The sequence below is a fragment of the Selaginella moellendorffii genome, unplaced genomic scaffold, assembly GCF_000143415.4.
Source record: "Selaginella moellendorffii unplaced genomic scaffold, v1.0 SELMOscaffold_5, whole genome shotgun sequence".
Taxonomy (NCBI): Eukaryota; Viridiplantae; Streptophyta; class Lycopodiopsida; order Selaginellales; family Selaginellaceae; genus Selaginella; species Selaginella moellendorffii.
In genome coordinates, this window is record NW_003314266.1 from 2,875,787 (window position 1) to 2,898,259 (window position 22,473).

Here is a 22,473-nt window from a genome sequence, read left to right on the forward strand (position 1 = left end):
TAATGCAAAATATAATGAAGAATATATCTATATCAGTCCAAAAGCCAAACAAAACAAAGTTATGCTTAACAAGTGATCATTAAATCGATCCTCCATGAATTCATCTTTTGTAAGATGTAACTCATTTCATAACAAGCACAAGAAGAATTATTAATGATCAATATATTTCAACTCAAATCTAATAAAGATTCAAACATTTCAATATCAATCATTAACTTTTCCTCTTATCAAGTTAGCATTGTCCACAACTAAATCACTTTTCAAGGAAAAGCTCAAAGCTCAACCCCTACTAAACAATCTCATCTAGAACACAACTAACTCAAACTTGCCATTCAATTCATTTGAATGTTAATACAATTGCTAACTAGCAAATGCACAGATACCAATAATACAAAGCTACAGCAAAATCATTAACACTACCTACATTGAAACTAATGAAACTCAATATCAATTCAACGAAGAGATATTTCACTTCACTTAAATCTCAACATCAATAATATCAATAACAAAGCATCATTTCAATATCATCAACACCAAAACAAAGTTAATAGAAAGCAAGAGTGAATCACCACTCAAAGCTCTTTAACAACCAAGCTAGCCAAAGTCAAAGATACCTTAGTTAATATTTGAAACTAAACCTTCAACAAACTGAGTTACAGATAATATGTTGTCAAGGAGTGATTCACCACATTCAAGACTCAATATAATCTAACACTACAGACTAAATGCAATCAAATGATATTAACAAAAGTGGAATCAATATGCTAACATGGAAAAACCATACAAGCCTATGACACGATCTTTTACAACACCATTCAGTAAAGCAAGCCCATCATTGCTAAATCATCATTGAGCGAAACAAGTGTCACAGCCCTCGATAAAGTCTACAAACAATCACTAATTACAAAGCAACTAATAATCACTCTTTCAACTTGCCTTCCACAAAACTCAAACACTAAACTCGTGTTATCAAGTCATATACTTGTCTAATATAAATATAATACCCCAAGTACGAGATATAGGAATATGGACAAACATAGACTAAATGACTACTTGAATCCAACTCAACTACAATAAGCTCACTAATGTATTTAGCCAATAGCTCTAAACATGTCTTGAAGAGGTTAATTATATATAATCAACATTTAGTCAAAACTAAAGTGAAACCATGAGATGGACTCATATTGGTACACAACCTTCTCATAGACAAGGTTATAATATGGGTACTAACATCTTAACTTCAAACAATTAAATTGGACATCACCATCCTCAGCCAAAATGCAAAGCTACCAAGACTAAATCAAAATTAGTGAGAGCTCACTACTCTCATAAAGTCTTAACGAAATGCAAGATGCAATTTGTTACCAAACACAATGTTATAAAAGAAAAGCACAAGAGTCACCTTTCTAGAAAAGCGCAACAGTCACTTTTTTACACCAACTCTAGACTTTATCCAACTCAATTACTTTAGCCTTAAGAAGTTAGCATCCCTTTCGGGCTGCATCATATAAACTACATACTAAGTTCTAAATTAACTGAAATCAACTCCAACCCTTTTACTAGTTTGTACTGGCTTACAAAAACGGAAAGGTTTTTGGACAAAATGATCAACAAATTAGCCATAAAATTAACCTAAGAAATTTATAGAAAATTTCCATCTTAAAGAAAGAATGATTTTCAATCTAGAAATGCAAATTTTTAAGACTCAACCAACTTCCTTTTACTAACAACTTCATAAAGGTTCACCTCGACACAAATTCTCAAGACCCATAATATTCTTAAGCCTCGAACATCATGCCCATATTTCAAATATCCAACACTAACATTTGCAAAATGTAAAATGAACATCCAAGGCTTGATCACGAAGACTATATCTTTGGATATCCACATTGCACTAACACTCTTCTTTAACCACCTTCAAGATTCAATGTGAAGCTAAAACATTAATAAAAAAAATGACATGGAAAATCAAGATCTAAGAAAATTCCTCATCACTCGAAATAATAATGCCACTTCCACTAACACAAATGTTAGTGATGTCAATGCCTTAATTACACATCTTTTCCATCCAACAATCTACTCCAAGTGTTAACAAATCAATTGACGAACTATAGCAAATAAATGCTACAACTCTTTTCCAACACCTCAATGGGCAAACTCTTAAGGAAACACGGTACCAACATATGCTTAACATATCATAGATCACTATTGAGAACCAAGTTAAAGCTACTTTAATGCTACTACTTATAAGTAAACTAACTTCATTATTAACAACTTTACACTTGATCATTTTTTAACTAAACAACTTCGTAAACATATTGCTCATTATTACATGGATATGATATAAAATCACAATTATTTGATCATTAATTGAGCAACACCATAAGCAATGCCCATATCATTACTACCAAAGTTTACGTGACTATCAAGTGTCAACTTGATTCGACAAAATGCAACATAAATGCCACACCCCACCAATAGAGATTTTACTTAACACCACTAATTTTTATTCATAACACAGACAAATGCATGCCACTCTCTATCCGACCAAACTCAAAACTAATCTAACACCAAGATACTCAAGGAATAATAACAAGGTTCCTCAGAAAAGAATTAAGTATTGTAACCCAAGTCTTCAATAGTAAGTCTAGACAAAATGGTTTAGCACTTTACTGCTATCCATCCCACGACTTACCACTTGTAAAACCACCATAACTAACATGTATCAAGATAGAGACTCTTAATTGTATAATGTGAATACGAGCAATGAATTAACACCTTGTTACAAATCATCTCTCCGAGATGAGAAAATTATTTACGTATTTGATCATTCATCCCTAACAACTCTCTTTTCGGTCTCACCTTTTGACCAAACCTCAAACTTGCTTTCACACTACCTTCAGTCCAATAAAAAAAAAGTATATAAGTATATAAGAGAGTATAACAATGACTACTTGAACTAATAAACTAATCCCTATAGTCTTAAATGATCCATTTATAGTCATGCCTAAAAAAGATCCACTAAAACAGCTACAAATTAGCTTATTTGTGTAAGTGACTAATTTTTCCATTCTATTTCAATCACTTAACCACACCTCTAACCACTTGGAAGAGTCTCAATTCACAACCTCCATAAGTCCAATTCAGCACTTGGGGTTTGGTAGTCTCAAGAATGGCATCTTTGCCACTCAACCTTTACACTTGGTCCGAATGCTCCACATGTTCAATCCCATGACTGACACTAAAAGATACCATGGACATATCAGCCTATTACTCTAAAGCCATGCCTATTCACTTTTGTCATATCGATAATCTAACACCACCTACATCACAATCTTATTTCTCAAAAATTGAGCCCTCTATTTATAAGTGGTCATCCCAAATCCACTCTTTAGCATCCTTAAAATGCCTATGGGGAATAGCCTTCCCCAATATCCCTTTTTCAGTCCCTACCAAATCCTTTCTGTCCATGGCCGCATTTTCCAACACTTCCATTAGATCAAGGCCCACCAGCCTGACCATTAAGTCTCACTGTCCTTTAGGACTTTCACACCATATGACCATAACCTTGGTCACTACACTAGAGGATTGCCTTTTTTCCTTTCCATAGTCTGGGACTTTAGGATAACATTTCAGAATACTATAGCCATATACAAGTCTCATAGGTACTCTCCCCACCTTCTGTCTTTGGATGCTCTAGCCCTAGGCTTAGAGAGAGGTTCTGTTAAGCCACACTAAATAACCAAGTAGGTAGTGCCACCCACACTTGGATTGGGAGTATCGACTATTTGATCTCCCAGGGGAATTAAAACCATTACCATATGGCACCCTTTCAACTCCTCTTTGGGGCTTAGAGATTTTATGTCTCACAATTTGCCACTCATAGTGAAAATATTCGTGTCTACTTCTAGCAACATGAGTCGAGCATGCGCAACCACGTCTTCAACTTTCTCGCGGTGTGTTAGGACGTCTGGAACAAGGCAAGGCACAAGCAAGTCCTTGATAAACGGTTCGAACTTGATGCTGCAGAGCAGCAGCTCCAGTTCTTGGTGGCTGAGTTTGCCATAGCTTGGTGATGACTGCAGTTCAACAATTTTGACTATATCATCCGAGAGGGCCTCGTAAACGGGTTGAGCTCGTTCACCAAACTTTTCACTTGAAAGATCCATCTACATGAACAAACAAAAGGAGGAAGGAAACACTCACCGTTTTGCGCTGAGCAAAGTGATCAGACAGCAATGCATCGCTGTTCAGCTCCACGATAAAACCACACAAACCTGTTACCTGAGTCCAGAAAACGTCGAGCAAGTTGAGGGCTGCATGGGTCCTGGAGAATCTGGCGAGCAGTCTGGAAAACCTCGTCAGAGATGAAATCCTGGAAGAGATCCCAGTGCTGGTGGATGTAGAGCAAACCCAGCAAATGGGCCATGTCTGGATCCTGAGCCACTGCATTGTACATCGTGTTGACATATTGCCCCACCAGCCTCTTCTCCTTGGCAAACCTCATGAGCTTGTCATACTCACACTCTACCTTGCTCAATTCCTTGATACCCTTCCGCAATATCCGATAACGCCGCTCCGACTTGACCCCGAGGTTTTCCATTGTCACAAGAAAGGTGGCGACTAAGCCTTGGGGCTTAGGGTTTATGTAAAGAAAAAATGGTAAAGCTGAAAATCTGAAGGTGCATCAAACTTTCGGAGCATTCACAAGGCAACGATCGATGGCACTGTTCTTGGAGATGTGGTGATTGTTGTCTCGGACAAGCCAGGTTCATGGTTTTTTCATTGAATTTATGAAAATATAAGCACTAATGTTAATCTAATTTACGAATATGCTGCTGAATATGCCTTATAAGAGTCAGTTCTAGGGCAGGGAGTCGGCTAGGGCAGTGATGAATTCGTGCTTTTCTTATGTCTGGACTTCTGAGAAGCTGTGATTTTCTCTTTCGCGATTTCTGAGCTCGTTGGTTTCTCGCATCTCTACCAGCGCTGCTGTGCGTCAAGACGATTCTCTTCTCTTGGCGGAGGGTTTCAGCGGCGTTAAATCGTGATGCAAGACTCTTTTGCCGCAGATCTTACCGACCCATTTGATCTCTTGCCTCGCATCTGGTGTTTAATGATTCTGCGCCAAGTTCTTTTTTTTCTTCCTTCCTTGGTGATGATCTTTCCACGCGACGGGCGATCTGAACTGATGCCGTGTTGAATGTCGCGTTTCTTTGAAACTCTGAAAGGTCGAGACCCGAGAGAGCAGATGATGATCCAGCAAAACTTATTCTACACTCCGATTGGATCGTGAGGAAAGCTTTTTCACCTCTGACAAGCTGATGCTCTCCCCGGATTCTAAAAACCAAACTTTTGATAGATCACTGAATTATAACTGTAGCGATTGACTCACTAGGCCACGTCAAAGCGAAACCGAAAACCTCTTGCAATCCCAATGGCTGCTTCTTGTTCTTGGTCTCCCTGGAAGCCATAGCCACACGCATGAGACAATGCAAGGCAGGCCGCGGCAGCAAAGAGATCTTCTCTACTTTGGGACGCCACCAACGCCGATCGCTCCCTCGCCCTCGATCGAGAGCTCGTACAAGGGAGGATCCTGGCAGGGGATCATCCTGGTTTTGCTCCTGCTCATCGTAGTCTTAGGAATAATCGGATGGAACACTCACAAGAAGAAGCAGAGGTTGCAGCAGTACGACCGGTTCCAGAATCCGTTCTAGCATTTGCTTTGTCCTGGAGCTTCTCTTTTTCTTGTTGCACTGGAAAGTAGCACAGAGTTTCCGGCTCCTTGCGAGAAAAGAAGAACACCACTTACTTGCCTGTCGAAAGAATCGGCTTACAGTTTTTGAATGATCGTGTTGATGATCCGGTGGAAGTAGGACATGCGCTGCACGGCTTCTTTCGCAGCGTCGAGATCGCTTCTCTTCATTGCTTCCGCGAAAGTTTTCTGGTAGTCGAGCATTCTCGAGTGTGACTGTGATCCAAAAAAGAAAAATGGATGTAAGCTTTAGAAAACCAACAATCTGACGTACTTTCTCTTTGAGTGCTTGGAGCTTGTTTGAGTCCGAGCAACTGCTGATAGTTTCTTGCATTTCCATCACCTATCCATCAAAAGCATTGGTGTTAAGAAGGAAAATAACATTTCTATGTGATTACCTCCATCAGGATTTCTGGATCGGTGACAGTCCCTTCCTCTTCAACGTCTACCCCGAAAGTTTCCAGCTAGAGAAGAAAAGAAAAACAAAGGCTTAGATTCGAGCTCGTCGTTCCATGGCTTTTCACTCACCAGATAAGTAGCTCGAGACAAAGGCTTCAAGAGGACCTGATACGCATTAATCACTTGAGAGGATTGATCGGCAGAGTATTCTTGCTCTTTCTAGAATGACACCAGTGAAAGTATAAGGCATGGATCACCAAAAAAAAGTTTTTCTTACCGAAGATTTCATGCTGTAGAGATCAGGATGAAGCTTCTTTTGCAAATTCTTGTACCGCTTCTCGAGCTCTCCTGTATCGAGCTCGAATTCCTTCTTCCTGGAAAAATCACGTCAGCTCCAACGATGGATGGCCAAAGAAAAGCTCTTACAAGTCGAAAATATCGAAGAAATTCACCAATCGATTGGCCGGCTGGATGATCTTGCACGCCGGGCACAGCATGAAAACCACCGCCTGCGCGGCCGCCCCACACGACCAGCATTGCCGCTGCTTACTCGTCCCAACCGAGGAGTAGCCGCGCCATAGCTCGAAAACTCTAGAACCGAAAGGCGCACCTCGATCGATCGAAATATCGCATGCCGGGGCGATCGCACGCGTGGAGAACGAAGTGGAATCCCTCCATCGAGCGCCGCGCCTCCAGACCTGGCGGAGGATTCGTCGTCCCGCCATAGCCAATCTCAAACCGGTCACCGGTTCGACACCTCTCCCAAACACCTAGAAGTCTGCAAAAGGTATATAGTACGTGTCTTTGGAGCCCGTGGAGTTTGTTCGCCTGTCATGGTAGGGTTCTTCAGCTACTTCACTGGAAAGCGCGGCCCTAGCGGCTTTGGATCATCCTCCACCGCGGAAGATGTCGCGCAAGGGATTTCGCTGCATTCTCAGGTTGCGATCATCACTGGTAAGCGAAATATCGATCGCTTGGCGAGATTTCGAGGATTTTTCTTTCGTTTCTTGCAAGGATCGACGTCTGGGATTGGATTCGAGACCGCGCGGGTCCTGGCCAAGCACGGCGCTCATGTCGTTGTCCCGGCCAGGAAAATCAAGGACTCGGAGGGAGTGCGATCGAGGATTCTCAAGGAGTTTCCAGATGCCACGGTGAGCGTTGGGGAGCTGGATTTGAGCTCGCTGGCCTCGGTGAGGAAGTTCGTGACCGAATTCAAGGCTTTGGAACTCCCGCTCAACATGATCATGTAAGCGTTCCTGTGCTTTTGGATTCTTCTCTTGGCAAGAATCTGGTCATTTTTAATTTTTTTTTGTGCTTTTGAAGAAACAATGCCGGGATCTCTAGTGGGAAGTTTGTTCTATCACCCGAGGAACTGGAGCTTGATTTTGCGACAAATCACATGGGTAAGATAGCTTTGCGCTCCTCCAAAATTGTAGCTCAACTTTGCTGGAGCTTCCAACAGGCCATTTCCTACTCGTGGAACTTCTGCTGGACGATGTCATCAAAACTTCCAGTGAGACAGGCATCGAGGGCCGGATTGTCATCGTCTCCTCCGAGGCCCATAAGTTTGCTCCGAAACAACTAGTATATGAAAAGCTCAACGACAAAGACAGGCATGGAAAAAGTTCTTCTAAGATGACTCGTGTTTGATACTGTCCATGCAGCTTTTCCTGGACGGGAGCCTACGGTCGTTCCAAACTGGCAAATATATGGCATGCCAAGGAACTTGCACGACGGCTTCAGGTAGCTTTTACTTTCTTTTGACCAAACAAGTCACGGCTTTCCTATTTATTGGATTTCGGTGTTCACAGGAACGAAATGTGAATGTCACCGCGAACGCTCTCCATCCAGGCGCTATAGACACAAATCTGGGACGTGATTTCAACAAAATTCTTGTTTGTAAGAATCCTGGCTTGATTGATAGAGCTGAAGGCTTTGAGTTTTTGTATGCAGCTACTGTGTTTTTCCTCGGAAAGCCTTTTCTAAAAACTGTCCCTCAGGTTTGCACAAAATCCTCTTTTGCTTTGCTAAACTTGTTTGTTTTCCGACCAGGGCGCTGCCACAACAGTTTACGCTGCGATCCACCCCTCGATGCGTGGAGTCACCGGGAAATACTTGTGTGATTGCAACGAAGCAGAGTGCAGTGCCACTGCCAATGATATGAAAATGGCTGCGGAGCTGTGGGAGTTTAGCGAGAAGTTTGTAGCATCCCATCCATGACAAGGTAATCAATCCTACACATATATCTGTCTTACAACACTACATATTTGGTGATTTAAGTTCTCAGGATTCGCAACTCCACAGAGTTGCCACTGTGATCCTTGGAAGAACATCGTCCACTATAATGTAATTTCTTTAATGGTAAGATGGCACATTTATTTATTTTATTGGTCTTTCACTCCACTACGTACTTGGCAAATAAGTTCTCAGGATTAGTCATGGCTTTAAACTCGACGGAGTTGCCGCTGTGATCCTTAAAGAACATCGTCCACTGAAGAGAGAGCGAAATGGTAAATACTCCAAGAACAGGCACACAGACACACAGATTTGGAAGAACCTGTTCTCCCGGTTGATCGGTGAAGCGAAGGTGTGGCTCGATGATAAACTTCACGCCAGCAGCAGTCACGCGCTCAGCGAGCTTCAAGAAATCCGGGACCGAAAGAGCCAATCCAAAGTGTGGGACTGGAACTGGATCTCCATCTTCCAGAAAAGAAGAAAGCAAAAAAAAATGGATCAGTCCAGCTCTCGCAAGACCGATCTTGGATCTTTAGTTACCAACTGCGTTTGCAGTGCTCGCGGCATTGTATCCTTCCACAAAATGGCACACCAGCTTGACAAAATCGGGCAGAATTTGAGTGTTTCGAGGGAGAAACTTAAAATCACTCACTTGATGGCCAAAGAGATTGAAATCCACCCAGGTCCTCGCCGATCGGCCCTCGGGACATCCCAAGATCCTACACAAGATCAAAACGAGGATTTGTATGGCGATGCTTACCCCCCGTAAAATTCCCGAGCTGCTGTTAGATCGTGAGTGGGAATCGCTAAATGGAACGGACACAGTGCCATTTTGCGAATATTAGGGTATTCTGTCCAAAACACCAGCTCGTTCCACTTTCTGCTTTGGCTTTTCAATGAATCATCAAGTATAATCATCCTTTATATGAAGTGTTTACATCCACCCAACTAAAGACTCGATTCCTGCATGCATTTATAAATCATTCTTCTTAAGATTCAAAATGCTCAACAACATTCCGTCCTTTTCATGTAGGCTTTAGTTCTCATTAGTAAAGAGCCTGTTCATTTCCTAATTTGTCTTTATTGGCTTCTTGGTTTTCTCAGTGCAATTTATATTCATTTGGAACTGAGCCAAGAAATAAAGCAATTCTACTTTACAGATTTATATTTATATTATTTGCCCATACAGACATTTCAGGATGACCAACTCTATATACAACTAAATTATGATCTTCCTGTATTATAAAGATAGAATCACCTAGACAGTTTGGTAAAGGGATACAATACGTATTTGAAGACCATCTAGCCCTTTGATTAAAAGCACCATATAAAACTAAATTTCCATCTAATTGCATTCTTAATTTACAATCAAAATCTAGACCATTTGTTTTTGTATCCCATACTGGAAAATTTTTAGAAGTATAATATACAAGATTACAATCTTTTTGCATACTTAAATAATAACCACTAGCTTCATTATATAAAATTTGATTGACTTTTAATTTTGATATCTGTTCGCTTTCAAGACCACTTAGCATAACAAATTTATTAGGGGTTTGAAACTTAGCAATATTCATGCTTAAATTGGTAAATATTATACTTGATAGATCATTCAAAGATTGTTGTATCCTTCTACAACGAAATATAAATGTTCCATAAAGAGAAGCAATATTTATAGTTAAATATTGAGGACATTCTGAAAGCTCATTTAAAACTGTGTAAATTGCATTAGATATTGTATCTCTGATTTGATCATTAAAAATATAAGAAACTCCAAACCTATCAATATGGCGTAATGGTCCAACAGTAATAATATGTATTGTTGCCTCAAACATTACGTTTCGAATATCTATTGTATTTGGGAAACTATTTAAAGGTAAGGTGAAACCACCAGTAGGAAAACTATTTCTCATTAAGAATCTTAGTGTACTAAACATATCTGTAAAATAGCTCCTATGTATTCTTCTTCCACCATATTCATAATTAATTATAGTTGATTGCATATATATAGATTCCCATATTAATACAAATACTATACTCAAAAGAAATAATTTTGCCATTTTAAGTAATACCACATGTCTTGATATTTATAATGTTACATAAGGACAAGCATAACTAAACTCCGAATGGTATAAATACAAATAGCAACATTAAGATTTGCCAGTGTGTTTGACGCGTGGGGACAGACACAACAACGAACTTTGATTTGCCTTATTTGGATAACCTAAACTGTTCCTCCCCTCATGAATACAAGACTATATCATACAAAAATATAGGCAGTCCCTGGGTGTCATGCTTCTTAGGGGGTGCCACAGGACCTCATCAGACAAAGCATTTGGAGATTACGCAATCATATATCACAAAAGTAATCAGGAATGTGAAATCTGGACCAAGTTAGTGAGAAAGTATAAAAATTAATCTTTTTTTATTAATTTTGTCGGTGTGTCCACGACAAACTTTCATCCACAGAAAAAGATCACCTTGACTGTCTTCAAAGAGCCATGCCGACAAAGGAATTGATTCTCCGCGATATCATGCTCGAGAATAACAGATGAATAATCTCCAATTCTCCCCTGAACGCTCTCATCTAAGAGACTGATAGGATGATTCATCTTTCGACACCTAGAAAGAAAGAAAGATGGATCGTCAAGTAGCTCAGTAAAAGTGTAAACCCGGGCTTCACTCCATCAAATCCAAATTCCCAGTCATGGAATGGACGAGGCCTCCTCAAACACATCAATGGATCTGCGACCTACGCTTATCCTCTCTCCAATCCTCGCCACCTTGATAGTCATAACGTGAAGAACTCTAGGCACACACGCTAATCTCTCTCTCCTCCAAATACTTGAAAAGCTCCACAGCCATCGAGACGGCATCCCGGACCCCAGCTTCCTCGTTGAGCTGACTCGCCAGGAGAACTCATCCTTGCTAATCACCCAGCGAGGAGAAGCCGATCTTTCAGTGTCCCAGCAGCGGCTCAGGCCATCCAGAAGTAGATCCAAAGAGAAGTGGCCTTTTGGCTTCTTTGGCTCGCTGATGTTGTCCCAGTCGGCTACCACCAGCACGAAGTTGGCTAGCTCCACAAACGCTCGCATGTCCGGCTCCAAGAGAGGCAGCTCCAGGAAGCGCATGTAGTGCTGACACACCAAGCTGTCAAAGACTAAAGCATGGAGCTTTTGCGTGGTCGCGTAGTAGAGGCTTTCTTGCACCACCACGTCGATCATAGATGGAACCATAGTCAACCTTGGCTTTCAGAAGCTCACGTATGAAGAAGCGATTGGAGCGCCAGTGAAAGCCTCGTAGAACAGCCTCAGAAACACTGCGATCTCAACCTTCTCGAGCAGGAGCTCAGCGTCACTGGATTCATTCTCACTACTGTCATACGGCTGCGCCAGCAAGAGATGGACCTTGTCAAAGTAGTGATCAAGCTCGCTGGCTGAAATTCTAAGCCGGCTCAACACGAACGTCCAAGGCCCAGGACCACGACTGCTCACGCCACAACGTTGTCGCCCGTGTTGACGATGAAGCTGGCCGTGTCGAGATAAGTGTACTCGATAGGACCGGATGCCCGAGGAGCAAACAAATGACTTGGAAGTGCACAGGAGAAAGGCGAGCTCAAGTTCACTCTCTCCTGGGAACCGGCAACTTTGTCCAGTGGAAACACCTTGTTCTCAAACTGCGAAGAAAAAGGAGATCTTTTACACACAACTGGCGTGAGAGAAAGGAAATCTCACCTCGAATACCACTGTCAGGAGTTTCAAGAACTGGACATTCTCAGTGATTGAAGATGCAGTAATAGACACCTTTAAAGCTCTAGCTGAAAAGGATAAACTCTTGTGCTTTCAGCTTATGTGTGACCTGGTGCCCATGCTGCGATCGAAGTGGACTGTGAACAAACCAGAGATCATGGACGACGACCACTCTACCTTGTCCCAAAGCTTTCCAGAACCAAGGGAGGCACACTAGTCTCGAGGACCTCGTGAGACACTCGCGCGTACTTCGCGAAGTCTAGTATCCATGCAACAGTGTTCGCAACCTGTGTGAACTTCTTGTGTAAATCTTGCTACTTCAGCTTGAATAGAATGCGAGCCTACCTCCCACTGCGGTGCTGTTGATGATTCCGAGCTCTTCCCGATGTGCGCTTGTGCAAATTGTGCCAGGTACTGCAACATGAGCCGGTAAGAATCAAGTAAGAAGTAGTGTGGAGTTCTTGCCTGTATGTACAAGATTGAATGGGAGGGGTGAAACTGATGGAGCAGTGTAGCGAAGCCAGCCACCTGGAAAAATAAGCAATGGAAGTTCGAGTTTGTTCTTCAAAGTTTTCTAGTCATTACCAGAGGGCAGCAATCCAGCGCGGTCTTTTTGGCTTTGCTCACGAGTGTTCCCAAGTGCTTGTCAAGCACAAAGCGTGTAAGCTGCGAGCACAAAAAGCCTGAGCATGGAGTAAGCTAAAGGATTCGGACCTGATTGATGGTGATGAGGAACAAGAAGAGGCTAATGTGAGCAGGGGGTTTCGCTGTGATGTAGGTAGTTTTCATTGGCGAAAACATGCCGCATGCTTGAAGCTGCCTCGCTAGCTCCTTCAAAACTCCGTTGCTTTTCCCATTTGTACGCTGCGAAGAAAAGTGTTTGGTGAATGGAAAAGGTGTTAATCGGACGATCACCTCGCTATTAGTTTCCATGGTAGAAAATAGAGCAGTACCGAGACCTTCCAACGCGAAAGAGACCATGCCCGACTCCAACTGTACCAAAACCATCAGATACAAAAGTAAAAAATAAAAATGCCAGAGACCTGAGATGCTGCACGTAATTGCGATGAAAGAAGGCATCGAATGAGTTGTAGCTGTCCAATGTGCGCTAATGACTCCACCCATGTTACGCACTCGGTGCTTGTTGATATCAACGCAATACACTGCAACGCATTCGTAGTCAATGGGAAAAATCAGCCAGCCATCAGTGATAAACATCTGCCAGCCATCTGGTTTACCTCAGCGTATACAGCTCCATTGGGGGTAACAGAAAGTGGTCTAACCGCACCTTCCAACGCCTGTAAGTGATCTAGCAGCTTGACTTCAATCTGTAAGGCTCCAAAGGCTCTCTTTTTCCTCTGAAAAATATGGAGCAAACCTCGGAGCGGAAACTAGAGATACACTTCCCGAGCACTCTCGCAGCATGAGAAGAAACGATCGAATCAATACCAGATACTCCGACAGGTCCGAGACTGTTGCAGGGAGCTATACAGTATATCCGATTGTTTTTGTTTTCTAGAAAAAGTACCTCTCTTGCAAGGTGATGAAGGTTCTCAAACCCACAAGCTCTTGGCCTTCCGCATTGAACCTGATTACAAGGCACGATCAAGAAGAAGTCACGAACTTTACTTTAAAGCACTTGGAAAAGTTACCAGCCGGTCATTGGGGCGAGGTACATAGATTTCGAAGGATTTGTAAGGTTGAGCAGTTTTAGCACAACTCGATCTGAAAGAGAAGGAGAAGAAAGGTAAACGCACAAACATAGGTGAGAATACTCACTCATAAAATTATCATCATTGACGCTCCCTGAATCAAGTATGGACGTCGGCTGCTTGTGAACTTTCGTCAGAAAGTGTTTACATCCCTGTTGAATATTTTAGCTTTCGGTTTAATAATAATAATAATAAAAATACCAGTTCAGTATTATGATTTACTATGTTTGTATATTCTTCTTGCCAAAGCTTTAGGCCGTGAACGTGAGCGTAATCCTGCAATACTGGTGTTCATAGCAACCAAAAGAGCACTGAGAAAATACCTGGAAATATTCCATTGACTGGCGTTGCGAGGATAATGAGGCGGATAATGCTTCTAGTTTGTCTTCAAGATCTTCAGTTCGACCTGCAAAATAGCAAGTGATGGACAGGCTTTTTCATTTTCTACGAAAAAAACCTGTAGAAAAGACCAATGCTTTTTTCAAAGCCAAGTCGATCTCCTCTGCTAGTTTTCTACGTATTCCTTCTTCAAGAAGTTGCCTTGGATCCTGCAATGCGGAAAGCCATCGGAAAACAATTTGGATAGACAATCAAAGTGGTTACCAGCTCAATCGCGCCAATGAAAGTTCTTTTCATTGACATTATTCCCTATAATCAACATATGTTACTAGACAGCGAGAGACCTCAAATGTACCTGCGTAAATACAGCAACTCTTTGAGTTGCCTTTGCCAACGCGTAACGCTCATCCAGCTGCGACTCTCGTTTATCAGCAAAATGAGAAACAAGAGATCTTAACCTTCGCGTAGTCTTTCAAGGAATCTTTCTCAAACCGCCCTGGTATCTCGCTTAAGTTCATCATTTGCTCCTTGATTACCCCGTTGAGAATCGTAAACATGCTGGCCTGAGAATATATGTAAAGAGTGGATTACGGACATAGCGGTATGCACAAACTTACAGGGACAATTTCCAAAACATTTCGCACGTAGTTTATAAGCTCAGATGAGTAGTATTCTGAGACAGAGTCGAGGTCCGCACTGCAAAAGCAGTAGTGTTATGTGTAGAGTTAACAAATTCTTTGTAGGTACCTTTGGCTCTGATATAGCCTCAAGAGTGGTATATCCATAACAGAGCGCAGCTTGAGAAACAAACACTGTAATTTCGATACAGTGAATGGATCATTTTGGATTTGAGATTGAATAAGAAGAGTAAATTCTCCTATCAAGCCCCATGAGTAAGAGCAGTCGCTGATCTGTGCGCCAGTTTGATTTCACATAAAGAATTTTTGATAGAAGTTCTTACCACTGATATAGTAGCAAGGGTACTTTCTTGCACGTTGAGTGTCCTAATCATTTCTTGCAATTGCATTCGCGCCTCTGACAAGTATTGCTTAGTCTGAAGACTTCCTTGTATCTGATCAGAAACAAACGCCCGAGTCAAAGACATAAAAAGAAAAGAAAAAGAAAAAAATCGAGATCAAACGTACTTGATGAAAATGTTCAACTTCTTCAAGCGCCGTAATTATGTGTTGAATTTTCCTACCTGCAGTTACTGCCTCGGAATAGTCTAAAGAATTAACCTGAGACATTCCATAAGTCCATATACTTATAAAGGTACGATATTGACCTCAGAACACATTTGAGAGAACCATTGTTGCAAGTTCTCATCTCTGATAGTCCTCGACAGAACCTGTATGTTATACATCACTATGAGAAATTTATGATAATATTAAGGCCGTACCTTAACCCCCGAAAAGAACGCAGAGAGGTCATTCATGCATTCAGCGACGATCGTCTTGGATTCAGCCCAACGGGATTCTTTTTTCTTCAAAAGTTCACCGTAGACATTCTTAAGCTCGAACTCCAGCTAAAAGAACAGTCATTAAAAACAGAAAGTGGACAAAGCGCAAACATACCCGTGAAGTGTCCAGCAATAAAGTCAGCAAAGCCATATCTTGGTTCGATACCAATTCTCGAAGTTTACGGCTGGTGGTCTGAAATTAAGCATCGCCAGCGTGAACATTTCACAAGGAAAAAAACGTACGATCTTATGAAGCAGCAGCCATCGTAATGTCGCATTACAGTCCCGGGCACAAGACAGTAGAGTTGAGATATTGTTGAGCACGAAATCCTGATTCAGAACTCCTTCCGATAAGAAGGCAGAGAGATCTGACAAGAGTGTCTGGACCTGCCGTCACGACGGTTCTTCAGAAAAATAACCAGCAAAACTGAAACTTCTCACCTTGGAGATTTGTTCCTGGCTCACAACACGCACAGCAGAAAGCGTAATGCTCGATGAAATTGCGTTCTTTGCCGCTTTGAATCGACTCCATGCACTGAGAAGGTCCACGGTGAATCCCATAAAGACTGGAAAGTACCCAGTAAACTCTGAAAAACTTGTCCACAATCTCCCGCATCATCACACTATCGGAGTGAAGAATGGTTGGAGCGAAGTAGAGTAGCACGTAAAGGCTGGCAGCTTGACCAAGAAGAGCTGTAGTTCTGTGATCCGGACTAGGATAGTGCCCGACTTGATTGTACAGGTCGTGAGACTTCAGCCTTCCAATTACCGTTTTCACCAGAGAACTCGGCAAAGGAAAGCGTGAAAACGATTCCTCTGGCCTGTGCAGGTTGAGCATCGTTGCCGGGACTGGTGGCGGGGAACTTTGAAGAAACGCTGTCACAGCCACCACGGGCGAAGATGTTGGCTGAGGATAGTGCCGGCAAAGCGTAGAAATGGAGTCGAAGTTTGGGACGTCAAACGTGCCTTTACAGCGAAAGTATGAAACCAAAAGGTTCTCTCGGAGTGTTCCATCGAGACGATGTTCAAGGAGAATGAGCACGACGCCTAGAAGCACCAATGCTTCTACTAGCAGTTGACAACCATCCTCGTTGTGGAGAACGCTTTCGACAGTGCTCTGGATGTAAACACCTTCCTACAAACCGAGCAAAGAACTGCTAGAACTTAGTCTAAAAAAAACTTGATATAGTTACCTGAAGATCTTCCAGATACCGTGTAAGATCGACATAGTAGTTTACAATGCCATTGAAGAGCTGGAAGAACCGTTCTAACAAGTAAGAATACTTGTCTCGAAACTCGTCGTCCAGGGAAGATAGCTCAGCATTTGATTCTATACGCTCCTCGAAAACATCAGGCGACTTGAAGTACCTGCGCATTAATCCACGTTGCATAAATCCAAACTCCAAAGCAAAAAACACACCTGAAATCGAACAGCAGAGGCGCGAAGATGGATCCGGGCGACTTAAACTCCTCCGGAACACGATCTGAGAGCCGCAAAAGCTCTGCAATAAGCGCCTGTGCTCGGCTTACCAGCTGAAGAAGCGCTACACCCACACTCTGCTCGCAGAAATCCAGCATAGCTTTAGAACCCTAAATAGTGTCGCGTCAATTTTTTTGAAAAAAAAATGCCAAGCTTGCATCGATTCCACAAAGCCTGGAGCTTGGCGTCTTATTTGACCGAGCCTCATTTGAGCTCATTCCACCTGCATAGAGCATTCTTGATTGTATAAGAACCAGCAAGCAGTGATCACACTCATTTAAGCTTACCTGTCTTGCCTTCTCGCAATTTACGTTCTTGTTTTGCAAGCTCGCGTTTTGCAACTTGAAGTCGTCAAGCTCCTTTTCCTTGAAAGACGAGTTTAGCTTCTCCAGAAGAATCGCGAAAAATCCTGAGAAGATTACCTTCAATCTTCAGTTTTTCTGGGCTTTTCTTCGTTCTCTTTGAGTTTCATTTCATCCCCTTCGAATCTTTGACCACCTTTCGCCAAGTGTCTGTGAAATCAAACAAGCAGTCACGAGTAGTTCATTCCAATCCAAAGCGAAAAAAAAAAAAAAAAAACGCATGCACCTGCTTGTCCAGCGCGTCCATCATATCTAGAAATCTTTGCCCCTTTCCTTTAGCCTGTATCACACCATAAAAATGTGAAACGCACAAGGAAACGGAAATAACATACTTTTGCAAGTGTCTCGCTTCCATTTGACGACATGTTGGCTCTTCTGCCTCCAAGCACCTTCTAGAGTAGCAAAAGCATTAAACTGACAGTAAAACACGATCTTTCATAGCTTACCCGAAGCTTGTTGGTACATTGCATAATCTGTATTCGTAGCTGAAATTCTTCTTGCGGATTGAGAGGTTTTTCACTTTTCACAACCTAGAGATCGAAGTAAAGATCGCGTCACATGTTGGATGGTAGACTTCGTACCTTGTCAGTCAGCTCATCCAGCTTCTCTTAAATGCTGCACGTTACAACGCAGCTAGTTGTTTGGAGTTCTTTCACCTCCACGGACAGCTTTTGGACTTGGGGCCCTGCAGCTTTTCTCCCTGCCTCGATTTGAAAAATCGAGCTTTGAAGAATCGAGTTTCGAAGCTGAACAAGGAAAGTTCTTAGTAAGCTCTTCACAGCGAAAGAAACCTTTCTACCTGTAGTTGCTGGGACTTATCCACAAGCGCAGTCTCGGTATCCGGAAGTTCCATCTCCGCTCTAAAAAGAAGTTTGCATTCATGATCGAAACAGCAAAAGAAAGAGAAGAGCGCACCTGGAGTAAGCAAAAATATCCAGTGCGTGAATGGTCCCAAATATCCAATCAGGAGATTATAAAACGCACGAACTAATGACAAGCGTCAGTATAGAGATCCTGTAAGATTTAGCTGCTGGAGCGCAATCCTAAAGAGACGATCGATCGCGCTCGATCAATCGCCATACCTTGGAAATCCCACGAGATACAAGCTGGCTTGACATCAATGACGCCGATCTGCGGCGATGTCCCCAGCATAAACCCTAAGACGAAATTTTGGCGGGAAATATAATTTAAACTTGCCCACGTTGGCATGCCACGTGGGTTTATCATCTGGTTGCCCTAAAAACAACAAAAGAATGAGCTCGGCTATGGCTGCCATTCCAGTGACCGCCCGCGCATTGGGATTGCGGAAGAATGCCTCGTCCACGCCGCGGCAATCGATCACAGGTGATAGATTCCTTAGATTTCCACACATCGATCGCTTCGCGCTTCCCGCGAGGTCTTCAAGCGACGAGGATCCTCCGGCTCCGCCGCAAGAAGCCTCCCCGGCCGACTCACAGATAGAAGCGCTGGAGGCGCGGCTCAAATCCAGGCGGCGCAAGCGGAGGAGCGATCCAGCGGCGAGCTCGTCGGCGAGGTCCGATCTTCCGACGCGTGAAATCAAGCCCTGGGATCAAATGTCGCTGGGAGAGAAGGCGTATGAGGTCTATGTTGGTGAGAAGGGGATTCTCTTCTGGCTCAACAAGCTCGCGTACGCATCCATCTTTGTAATCGCTGGAGGATGGATTGTTTTTAGATTTGTTGGGCCGGCTTTGGGGTGGTACCAGCTTGACAAGCCGCTCTTACCTCCAGACAAGCTCTTTTCAGGCAGTGGTGACGTGAAACCACCATCGACTTAAAAAGTGTAAGTGTAAGCTCCTGGGTGGGATTGTCTTTTTTTCTACCTTTTGTCTGCCTCACCACAATTGCGTTGTGTTGCTGCTCGTCTGGTTTTCCTTTAAATACTTCGTACTATGCAGGCGTTTAGGTGTGATCCCAGAGAGCATCAGTGGCAGCAGCGATGGTTTAATTCGTGATGTTGAGTTTGGTATGTCCTGTGCTGGGTACTTCGTTTTTTTTTTTTCCTGAGAAAATTCATTGCTCGCATTCCAGGGATTGAAAACCTCCGAGTAGCAGCCAGAGAGATAGCCAGTTGAAATCTTATGAGATGAGATAGCATTAGAACAGAGCATCAATCCGGAGCAACAGCTCTAACAAGGTAACTACTTTCTCTTGTTTTTTTTACTCCTTGTTTCTATAGTTTTTCTTTTGCTTACCATGCACACGCTTTGTTTTGCAGCCGAAAAAAGCCATAGATTTGTGATAACTCACTCAGTTGCACTGGTTAGCACCGATTCCGACGCGGTTGCCAGTGCTATCGAACGACATCCGGAACGACTGCTGCTGGATGTTGCCGATGATCGAGAAGTTCTCGCTGTTTGGAGCAAAAGCCAGGCAGTAAGTCCCCGAGTTGTCCACCGGAACCATGATGTTCTGAGCAGGCAACGCCATGGTAGCACCTCCGTTGAACACAAAGCTCACTGCCGGCAACATTATCGACGATCGCCCAGACAGGTCGTAGCAAGTGTCAAACAGAGAGAAGCCGCTCGTCATCTTCGCGTCCGACGGCATACCAGCTCGGAAAGCATCCCTCATCGGGTTGTAGGCCGAGGTGACGAGCCGGGTGACGGCAGTGCCCGAGTCGAGGATCACACCACCGTTTCCAGTCGACGAATCCAGCGAGAGTGAACCCGCCGGGATGTTTACTGAGGTTCCGCCAACTTTGATGCCGACCATCTCAACATAGTAGAAGGTATCCAGCTTCGGGTTCGTGAGCAGGGTGGTGAACTGAGCATTGGATGCCACTGCCTGGTTGCCGAAGATGAGCGGCACACTTCCGGTGGACTCTCTAGTCGGCAGGCAGTACGAGAAAACACTGCCGTAGAGCTGGCCGACCTGTGACGGAAACGAGAGAAGTCCCTTGCCGAGTCCGAGAAGTCCAGCAGCGCCAGTGAAGAGGCCTTGATTGTTGTGGCCGCAGCCGATGGCAACCGAGTTGACAGCGTTGGAACCGAAGGAAAGAGTCTCGGTGGAGAACTCACCGACAGTGAAGGAGCCATCGCCGTAAGAGACCTGGTACAGGCACTGGTTCCTCCGGCAGCCGCGGATCAAGAGCTGCTGGCACAGCGAGCTCCCGCAGGTGATGGACTGGAAAGTCGAGGAGAAGGAAGGATTGAACAGAGGGTCCGTCTGGCCGTAGCAGCTCTGGCAAGGCAGGCATTGGAGCCAGAGAACATCGCTTCCGGTGTCGGCAACCATGTTGACGGTTCGCGGAGGTGTTCCGACTCCGAGAGAGACGAAGTACTCGCCACTGCCGTCGGAGAGGCCGGATCGCAGCGGCGTCTCGAAGTCCTGCTGCAAGAAGGGGTTGGTGTTCTTGAGGGGATTCGTGAGGCTCGACTTTGGGATCCCGGCGACTCCGAGGCTGATCCGGGAGGAGATGGACAGGAGGCGGAGCTCGTCACGGTGGAGACGATTGCGGACGAGGCCGTGTACGGTGGCGTTGGCCGGGCGGTACGGTGAATCTGCCGAATCTCTGTGCATGAGACCGATTTGGAGACCACTGCTGACAGACTCTTCTTTTTCCTCCAGGCCTTGGGTGGAGGAGGAGGAGGAGCCGCGAGCTGGAGTCACGGGAGTGGGATTTCTTCCGAGGAAGAGAGCGTCGATGCTGATCTTGAGGTACTCTTTGTCGCTGCTGCTAGCTCTGGATTCCACCGAAGTGACCACCAGGCTGAGAATGCAGACGAGCGCAGCTAGAGCCATCGTCGCCCCTGCGAGGCAAAGATCGATCGATCAAAGAAAGACGAAGAAGAGCAAGAAGCAATGCCAGGCACGACGACCCAATCAAGAATCCGAGGCATTTGGCACCGACTTACCGGCTAGAGGAAGCTCCGCGACACGATGAAGCTGCCCAAGTCCTCCAAATCTCTCGCCGAGCTCACGGTGCCGCGAGCATTCCCCGGGAATTCGAGAAGAACGCGACCAGAAAAGCGAGCCAAGGCCAAAGAAAAGGAAATTCCTGACAAAAACTCTGGAGCACGGGCAAGGAGGTGGAAGGAAAACACAAGGATCGATCGGTCGAGAGATGGGCTATAACTCTCGCGAGAGTAAAAAAAAGAGCTCCTCCCTCTCAGAGATGGAGGAGATGGTGAAAGAAAGAAGCAAAGCAAGCTCGTGATACCTGTGAGCAAAGAGGCCACATTTATACCATATGGAACAAAAGAGAGAGGGAAAAGTGGGAGCACAGCAAAGTAGCCAGCAGCAGCAGGAACAAGGCAGGCGGGCGGATTATTATAGTCAAATAAACTCGATAATTAAGACGCAAAGCTAATCTGCAAAGAAAAAAAAAAACAGAGGAAAACACGACTCTAGATGCTCTCTAAAGTTGAAAAGCGTTTGAGAAGTTAAACTCACTGTTCTTCGTCCCCAATTTGGATCACTTTCTTTACCACTGTGCATGGTAGAAAAGGTGGGATTTTTACATGCAGCCAACCCGCTTCTCACCTGCCTATAATTAAGAAGCACAACGAAGAAGAAGAACACGTCCAGTTTTAACCGATATATTAAATGATCGATGATCGATCTCTCCCCCTGTTTGGTAAGGTAGCTAAGGTTTTTCTTTTAATTCTCAGTGGCGCCCATGATTCGATCCAATCGAGAGCTAAACTTGGAACGCGGCTCGAGAGACTCGCATCGCCAACCAAAGCTTTTTTTGGGCGGGCCAAAGTTTTCCAAGCTTCTTGGAAGGATCAAACAAGAGGGGATTTTCTTACTGCTCTTCCGTGAATTTAGTTTGAAGCGTCACAGGAGATGTGTGATTCTTGTTAGTTGGAGTAGCGATCTTGCTATTTAGATCCGAGGATTCGTAAGTTTGGTGTTGGATCTTAAACAAATGCGCCGCGTACGGCATTAGAATCAGAACAATGCGCCGCGTACGGCAGTAGACCCAAGTAAATGCCCGCGTACGGCATTAGACCTGGTTAC

General features: G+C 44.0%; 6 protein-coding genes across 11 annotated transcripts; 2 read left to right on the forward strand and 4 right to left on the reverse strand.

Annotated features, from left to right (window-relative positions):
- Window positions 1–5,246: 5,246 nt before the first annotated feature.
- LOC9660494 (co-chaperone protein HscB homolog) lies at window positions 5,247–6,935 on the reverse strand. 5 transcript variants are annotated; one of them, XM_024669533.1, is made up of 8 exons: window positions 6,581–6,935; window positions 6,432–6,528; window positions 6,284–6,373; window positions 6,154–6,219; window positions 6,030–6,098; window positions 5,838–5,971; window positions 5,667–5,756; window positions 5,247–5,463 (listed from the first exon to the last, which is right to left on the reverse strand). In XM_024669533.1, the coding sequence occupies exons 1-7, from the start codon at window positions 6,877–6,879 to the stop codon at window positions 5,714–5,716; spliced, it is 798 nt and encodes a 265-aa protein (XP_024525301.1). In that variant the 5' UTR covers window positions 6,880–6,935; the 3' UTR covers window positions 5,247–5,463; window positions 5,667–5,713. The 5 variants fall into 5 exon arrangements, with proteins under 5 accessions (XP_024525301.1, XP_024525299.1, XP_024525298.1 ...); XM_024669531.1 differs by having other exon boundaries at window positions 5,667–5,781; XM_024669530.1 differs by having other exon boundaries at window positions 5,667–5,784.
- Window positions 6,936–6,952: 17 nt separating this feature from the next.
- On the forward strand, window positions 6,953–8,541 carry LOC9660495 (short-chain dehydrogenase TIC 32, chloroplastic). Of its 2 annotated transcripts, none has more exons than XM_024669529.1 (9): window positions 6,953–7,108; window positions 7,169–7,400; window positions 7,478–7,557; window positions 7,617–7,767; window positions 7,819–7,897; window positions 7,966–8,053; window positions 8,108–8,154; window positions 8,207–8,378; window positions 8,442–8,541. In XM_024669529.1, exons 1-8 carry the CDS (start codon window positions 6,988–6,990, stop codon window positions 8,372–8,374), a joined length of 966 nt encoding a protein of 321 aa, XP_024525297.1. In that variant the 5' UTR covers window positions 6,953–6,987; the 3' UTR covers window positions 8,375–8,378; window positions 8,442–8,541. The 2 variants fall into 2 exon arrangements, with proteins under 2 accessions (XP_024525297.1, XP_024525296.1); XM_024669528.1 differs by having other exon boundaries at window positions 6,954–7,108; window positions 8,435–8,539.
- LOC9659102 lies at window positions 8,490–9,257 on the reverse strand. The gene is made up of 5 exons (XM_002965244.2): window positions 9,150–9,257; window positions 9,042–9,108; window positions 8,930–8,984; window positions 8,712–8,854; window positions 8,490–8,645 (listed from the first exon to the last, which is right to left on the reverse strand). Exons 1-5 carry the CDS (start codon window positions 9,218–9,220, stop codon window positions 8,550–8,552), a joined length of 432 nt encoding a protein of 143 aa, XP_002965290.1. The 5' UTR covers window positions 9,221–9,257; the 3' UTR covers window positions 8,490–8,549.
- Window positions 9,258–11,155: 1,898 nt separating this feature from the next.
- On the reverse strand, window positions 11,156–18,620 carry LOC9660496 (WASH complex subunit 5). Its single transcript, XM_024669527.1, is given in 41 exon segments — window positions 11,156–12,065; window positions 12,124–12,259; window positions 12,316–12,425; window positions 12,484–12,552; window positions 12,604–12,666; window positions 12,724–12,804; window positions 12,853–13,002; window positions 13,054–13,131; window positions 13,182–13,301; window positions 13,377–13,466; window positions 13,517–13,610; window positions 13,667–13,726; window positions 13,791–13,863; window positions 13,918–14,002; window positions 14,052–14,126; window positions 14,174–14,256; window positions 14,308–14,398; window positions 14,454–14,498; window positions 14,545–14,601; window positions 14,648–14,752; window positions 14,807–14,885; window positions 14,937–15,100; window positions 15,151–15,261; window positions 15,335–15,427; window positions 15,475–15,537; window positions 15,589–15,714; window positions 15,764–15,841; window positions 15,892–16,035; window positions 16,090–16,218; window positions 16,220–16,783; window positions 16,842–17,016; window positions 17,069–17,351; window positions 17,416–17,493; window positions 17,551–17,640; window positions 17,717–17,770; window positions 17,823–17,879; window positions 17,937–18,020; window positions 18,072–18,236; window positions 18,290–18,350; window positions 18,406–18,477; window positions 18,573–18,620. Coding segments are annotated over 31 exon segments (3,441 nt in total). The 5' UTR covers window positions 17,227–17,351; window positions 17,416–17,493; window positions 17,551–17,640; window positions 17,717–17,770; window positions 17,823–17,879; window positions 17,937–18,020; window positions 18,072–18,236; window positions 18,290–18,350; window positions 18,406–18,477; window positions 18,573–18,620; the 3' UTR covers window positions 11,156–12,065; window positions 12,124–12,231.
- A 121-nt stretch (window positions 18,621–18,741) lies between these two features.
- Window positions 18,742–19,401, forward strand: LOC9660497. The gene has a single exon (XM_002964900.2). It carries the CDS (start codon window positions 18,744–18,746, stop codon window positions 19,284–19,286), a length of 543 nt encoding a protein of 180 aa, XP_002964946.2. The 5' UTR covers window positions 18,742–18,743; the 3' UTR covers window positions 19,287–19,401.
- Window positions 19,402–19,582: 181 nt separating this feature from the next.
- Window positions 19,583–21,898, reverse strand: LOC9659103 (aspartyl protease family protein 2). The gene is made up of 2 exons (XM_002965246.2): window positions 21,366–21,898; window positions 19,583–21,260 (listed from the first exon to the last, which is right to left on the reverse strand). The coding sequence occupies exon 2, from the start codon at window positions 21,250–21,252 to the stop codon at window positions 19,759–19,761; it is 1,494 nt and encodes a 497-aa protein (XP_002965292.2). The 5' UTR covers window positions 21,253–21,260; window positions 21,366–21,898; the 3' UTR covers window positions 19,583–19,758.
- Window positions 21,899–22,473: the final 575 nt, after the last annotated feature.

What these genes read in the sequence shown, in the direction of transcription:
- LOC9660494 (XM_024669530.1), bottom strand. Translation starts at nt 6,879, where the DNA reads ATGGCGGGACGACGAATCCTCCGCCAGGTCTGGAGGCGCGGCGCTCGA. An exon ending in TCTACAGCATGAAATCTTCG is followed by an intron (nt 6,374 to 6,431) that starts GTAAGAAAAACT and finishes GTGTCATTCTAG; the next exon opens with AAAGAGCAAGAATACTCTGC. An exon ending in TGTCTCGAGCTACTTATCTG is followed by an intron (nt 6,220 to 6,283) that starts GTGAGTGAAAAG and finishes TTTCTTCTCTAG; the next exon opens with CTGGAAACTTTCGGGGTAGA.
- LOC9660495 (XM_024669529.1), top strand. Translation starts at nt 6,988, where the DNA reads ATGGTAGGGTTCTTCAGCTACTTCACTGGAAAGCGCGGCCCTAGCGGC. An exon ending in TTTTGCGACAAATCACATGG is followed by an intron (nt 7,558 to 7,616) that starts GTAAGATAGCTT and finishes AGCTTCCAACAG; the next exon opens with GCCATTTCCTACTCGTGGAA. An exon ending in AAGCTCAACGACAAAGACAG is followed by an intron (nt 7,768 to 7,818) that starts GCATGGAAAAAG and finishes CTGTCCATGCAG; the next exon opens with CTTTTCCTGGACGGGAGCCT.
- LOC9659102 (XM_002965244.2), bottom strand. Translation starts at nt 9,220, where the DNA reads ATGGCACTGTGTCCGTTCCATTTAGCGATTCCCACTCACGATCTAACA. An exon ending in TCAATCTCTTTGGCCATCAA is followed by an intron (nt 8,985 to 9,041) that starts GTGAGTGATTTT and finishes GATTTTGTCAAG; the next exon opens with CTGGTGTGCCATTTTGTGGA. An exon ending in CCGATCAACCGGGAGAACAG is followed by an intron (nt 8,646 to 8,711) that starts GTTCTTCCAAAT and finishes CTCTCTCTTCAG; the next exon opens with TGGACGATGTTCTTTAAGGA.
- LOC9660497 (XM_002964900.2), top strand. Translation starts at nt 18,744, where the DNA reads ATGAGCTCGGCTATGGCTGCCATTCCAGTGACCGCCCGCGCATTGGGA.
- LOC9659103 (XM_002965246.2), bottom strand. Translation starts at nt 21,252, where the DNA reads ATGGCTCTAGCTGCGCTCGTCTGCATTCTCAGCCTGGTGGTCACTTCG.